We start from the raw sequence: 4,785 nt of genomic DNA, 5'->3' as shown, positions 1-4,785 counted from the left end.
TCAGGCAGAACTACCTGATGCTTCACAAAGTTGTTTACACATGCCCACTGGTGCAAGCACACTGTCTCATGCACAGGTACACACAAACATGTACACAAGTGCCCCACTCTTCTGTATTTCTGAATAACTTGTATTCCTCCATACAATACCCAACACAGTGTTAACTGTCTGACCCCTTCCCAGCTCCATTAGCAAGCACTTGCTTCTCCTGGATGTTTGGTTGAGGAATGCCCAATATTCTGTGAATAAAAACAACCCCACGTGGCTTCATCAAGCACTTCCATGATATCCTTCTCTTACGAGGGTCTGGACAATGAACTGGGAGTACAAAGGTACAGAAGGAACTAGAACATGATTCTCTCAAACACAGGGGGAGAGTGAAAGCTTGTGTAGGAATTGGGCAAGAGAGTGGGGCAAGGGAATTACTGAGTTAACACCTCTGGTGATCAGTTCAAAGGAAGGGCAGATGGAAAGAAACCTGTTCCCTCATGATTTCATGGGCCTCTGGGAATTTATAGGTGTTTCTGGAGCCACATCCTTGCCTGAAAAATCAGAAATGTCAGAGGTCAGGAGAGTATGGGTGGAGGCTAAATGCATGTGTGGAACTATCTACACATGGGAGTATCTCCACCTCTGGTTTCCAGAGTTTGGAAATTCTGGTGCTCATTCCAGCATGCAGATTCATTGGTTTAGGACTTCCAGCAAGGCCTCGGCAGGAGGTGAAATCTCTGGAAAGTTAGAAGCCCTAGTGGTCCATATGAGTATATTTCTGCTTAGGGGACACTGTAGTGACATCTCCCTTGGAAGAACAGAAGGCCTCCAATTTAATTTCTCACATTTACTGCTCTTGAGAAGAACTGTGTCTTCAAAGAGAACTCAAAACATGACGGATCTTCACTTTACCTTATGTCTCCAGGGTTCTGCACCTTTACTTGGAATGTTTCCTATGTAGCTTAAAAATTCCAACATATATTTGATCAATTTATTCTCCCACAAGAAACGAGTACATAAACCCACAAAGATGCACACATTTGACTCTGTTTATTGCTCCTTTAAATATGAATTCAGACCTTTCCAGATGCCTCGCTGGTTGCATTTCATCACCCTCTGATCTGCTTTTCCTTCACTTCCTGGGCAGAATATCCTGCTGAGTATTCATCTCTTGGAACGTGACATAGCATTTATTTGAAAAGACATTTACCTACTAGTTTAGGTAAATTCTGATGCTCCATTGTATTCAGTTCAAAATCTGGGAGGTCCCTAAGACACAAAAACACAAAAATATTCCTTTTTTTTTTTTTTTTTTAACAGCACAATGTTGAATTGAATTTTTTTTTTTTTTATTTTTCAAGGTCAGTCTATCCACTCCTGATTTGTGATCTCTCAGTTTTCCTGTTAACACGCATTCAAAAACCATTCCACATCACCCCACTGGAGCTTTCTCTGTGTAATAGGAGAAGGTATTGAGAGGAGATGTGTAAGAAAATAAATAAATGCTGATTACCAAAGATAAAGATTGATAACACAAAGCAGAAAGCATCCCCTAACTATTCACAGATATTGCTGGAAAGAGTGACACAAAGAAATTGTGGTAATCCAAAATTTAGTGTTCAGAGACCTTGGAGCTGGACTTGGTTGCCACAGGAATATGTCCAGGGAAGTGATGTTAATGATTCGGCATAGCTACTTTCTTTGGAACTCTGGGCATGACTATGCTTCAGAAGAATTTGATATCTCCATCTGTTTTCCCCAATATGCCTGTATCCCTCTCATGCCCCGGATGAACTGGGTTTTGTTACTCCTTCCTTCCCTCAGAGTCTCTATTTGTACCCTTGTGAAATTAAAGCCCAGGAACATGACAACATGTTTTACAAATTCTGCCTCCTCATCTGCTCACCTGTTCTCTCTGCTCCCTCTTCTAGTGACTTCGTTCTCTTGTAGTAATTCAGGGGAGTAAGCCACAAGTCCTTACTGATGATCTGGGAAGGGAACAAGGACAGGTCATGTCAAGTTTCAGACTCCATTCTCCAGCAGACCCCATTATCACTGATGTTATCACCCCCATGGAACCCACCTCAGTTATCCTGTCTGAGCCTGTGAAATTGTGATCAGTAAACCAGTTGAAGAAGTTAGGGCTGCTGTTGTGGTGCCTGCGGCTGCAGGCTTCACGTTTATATTCCTGATACCACTGAACTACAGTGGAATTAAATACTCTGTATCCTGCAGGAAGAGAGATATGTGGGAAGAAGTTGCAGCATGTTGTCTGTGAAAAACCCTCCATCTTCATGACAAATCTGGGGAGTCACTTCTTACCATTGATATTGATAAGATATTCCTTAGTGATCACTTCATTCCGAAAGTAAGGGTTGTTCCCAAAGAATAACATGATCTTGCAGCAATGACTGGGATGCTTGCGTTCTTCTACCTGTCAGAAGAGTTGAGAAAGCTTTAAACCTATTCCCAGTGACCTACAAAATCCTGTTTGTAGGAATCGGTTATTTCCCATATCCTCCCCCTGATCAAACCTCTGACCAGAATCTCACTGAGCCTGACCTCCAAGTCAATCATGTAGCTAAGCATGTCTTCATCTTGGTCACTGATCATTGAGGAGAGCTGGGGGTGGTTCACAAACTTCCTTGTGTCAAGGAGCCTTCAGATGCTATGGAAGGATATGTTATATAAGCAACTGTGGCACTCTGCAGAGTGAGGAGAGTGTGGGGCAGGGGCTCTCCCAGACATAAGCATTGCCACCTCTGGTTCTCATCAGACTCCTAAGATAATTGGGGGCACTGGGTGTGTGCAAGTCAGGCTGTCTGCACTAACTCTGGAAAAGGCTGCTTTCTCATTGTTCTTGGTATGTTCCCTTGGTGCTGAGCTCCAGACAAGTCTGTGAAAGTCTAAGTGTGTGCTGTCCTATCTTTGACTGACTATGGTTGTTATTCAGCCCCCTTTCCTGTGACTTTATTCCCGGGAATGCTGTGCTCTGAATAGCAGTTCCGTGTGAAAACTTGCAGTTTCTTATTTGAACTTTTACTCATCGTCTCCAGGACTTATTTTTCATGCCATATACAGGTTCAACAATGTCCACATGCCTTATTCTAGGACAGATTTCTAAGAGAGTGGCTTCAGATCCTGTTTTTACTCATCCTGCACATTCTGATGTTAACTGTTCGCCTGTATTACTCACTCTCCCCTCTATCCCAAGCCCTCATTGGGCAGTCAGGTATAAGAATCAAAAGGATACGGTTTTGGCCCAGAAGCCAGGAATGCCCTGGATGATGCTCCTTCTGCAATCCAGTTGAGGTTTGCGACGCTGCTTCAGCTTCTGCTTCAGACGGGCATAGGCCCTGGCAGCCTGGCTATTCACTGGTTCCAGAGCCAACTGCAGAGCCTGCAGTTCTTCCAGAGGCAGCCTGGGGCTGGTAGGTCCAGGCCTTGGCTGAGCTTGATGATCCTCTTCCTGCTTCTCCTGGCACTCTTGGTGATCCGGCTCCTGATCCACTTCCTCTTCCTCTTCTTCCTCCTCCTTCCCCACCTCCTTCTGCTCCTCCTCCACATCCTCTTCAGTAACTACCTCCACCACCTCCATTATGCCCTCTACCAACAGCACCTCCCCTTCTCCAATGGCCTCCTCCTCCCTCCACGCCCAGGCCTCTGGAAGGTGCATGGCTGCCACAGGGGCCACACCAGCCTCCTCACCCCTGCTGCCTGCCCCCTGCTGTGCCCAGTCACGGGCAGCGGCATCCTGTGAGACCTGACTCTCAGCGTATCCCTGTGCCGCCCCTGCTTGGGGGCCCCTTCTGAGATGGAGGTTGACCAGCTGTTGTAGCTCCTGGGCCGCCCCACACTTCTGGTCTTCTCCCTTAGTCGCCATGAGGCTCTGAATCACCGCACCAATGGAGGCGGCAGGAGAGCTAGCTTGAAGATCCAGGCTTGCAGGGAACAGAAGAGTGGGTGAGTGAGGGTACGTGAGCACAGGGATTGGCGGTAGAGGGTGTTAAAATGCGCCACAGGATTTAGGCGCATGCGCAGTGCTTTGTGACGTCAGGCCAGAGACCAGGAGGAAAGGTGCCGGCAATCTGCCAGACTTGTAATTTAAGTCCACGGCCAATCAGAGAGGGTGAGGTGGGCGTTCCAGGACACAGCCCGCCTCCCATCCCCAGGCTCCTGAACCTTTAGGGCAGCTTGCGGCGGAGGCCGAGTGTCAGGGAGTCTTCAGGGCTGGGGCCTGTAGTTGGAAGCCAGACGTACAGGTTTGCCAGAGCTAAACCTACATTCTCACTGCTTATATGCCCGTGTATAACTCAGAAAGGAAACTCTTAAGGGCCTGAAACTAGGGAGATCAGACAAAATCGGGTGATGGTGTGGCACTATGTAGAGAGATTGAGGAGCCCTGGCTGCTGAGACAAAGTCATCTTCTCCTCGCTGGGGTTGAATTGAGTTGTACCAGGGAGGAGATCCATTCTGAGGTGAGGGCCCATTCAGTGGGGAGAAATAAATTATCTAAAATATAAGGTTCTGGCTTTCCAAGATACAATGGGCTCTGTTCTTGTGAGGTTAGCACACCCAAGGTGAAGCACTGACTGCCTGCATTGCCGCATTTGTGTAGAGATGTGAGGACAGGAGCTGGGGCATGTGGCTTTTGTTAAACGAGTGGAACATGGCTACTTTTCACCCATGTGGAGCTCAGACTGGCAGGGTGAAGGAGTTTGTGGGTAATTTTTAATAACCTACTTATTTGCAGACTCAGCATACTCAGGACTTTATTTTTACAAGTATTTAACA

General features: G+C 46.8%; 1 protein-coding gene across 1 annotated transcript; it reads right to left on the bottom strand.

The window, feature by feature from the left end:
- Positions 1-1,945: 1,945 nt before the first annotated feature.
- Positions 1,946-3,589, bottom strand: LOC124973034 (testis-specific Y-encoded protein 9-like). Its single transcript, XM_047537247.1, has 6 exons — positions 3,536-3,589; positions 3,245-3,466; positions 2,554-2,631; positions 2,314-2,425; positions 2,075-2,220; positions 1,946-1,990 (listed from the first exon to the last, which is right to left on the bottom strand). The coding sequence occupies exons 1-6, from the start codon at positions 3,587-3,589 to the stop codon at positions 1,946-1,948; spliced, it is 657 nt and encodes a 218-aa protein (XP_047393203.1).
- Positions 3,590-4,785: the final 1,196 nt, after the last annotated feature.

The sequence above is a fragment of the Sciurus carolinensis genome, chromosome Y, assembly GCF_902686445.1.
Source record: "Sciurus carolinensis chromosome Y, mSciCar1.2, whole genome shotgun sequence".
In the NCBI taxonomy this organism is placed as follows: domain Eukaryota; kingdom Metazoa; phylum Chordata; class Mammalia; order Rodentia; family Sciuridae; genus Sciurus; species Sciurus carolinensis.
Note: the sequence above shows the minus strand (reverse complement) of the source record. Positions and strands in the feature narration are given on the sequence as shown.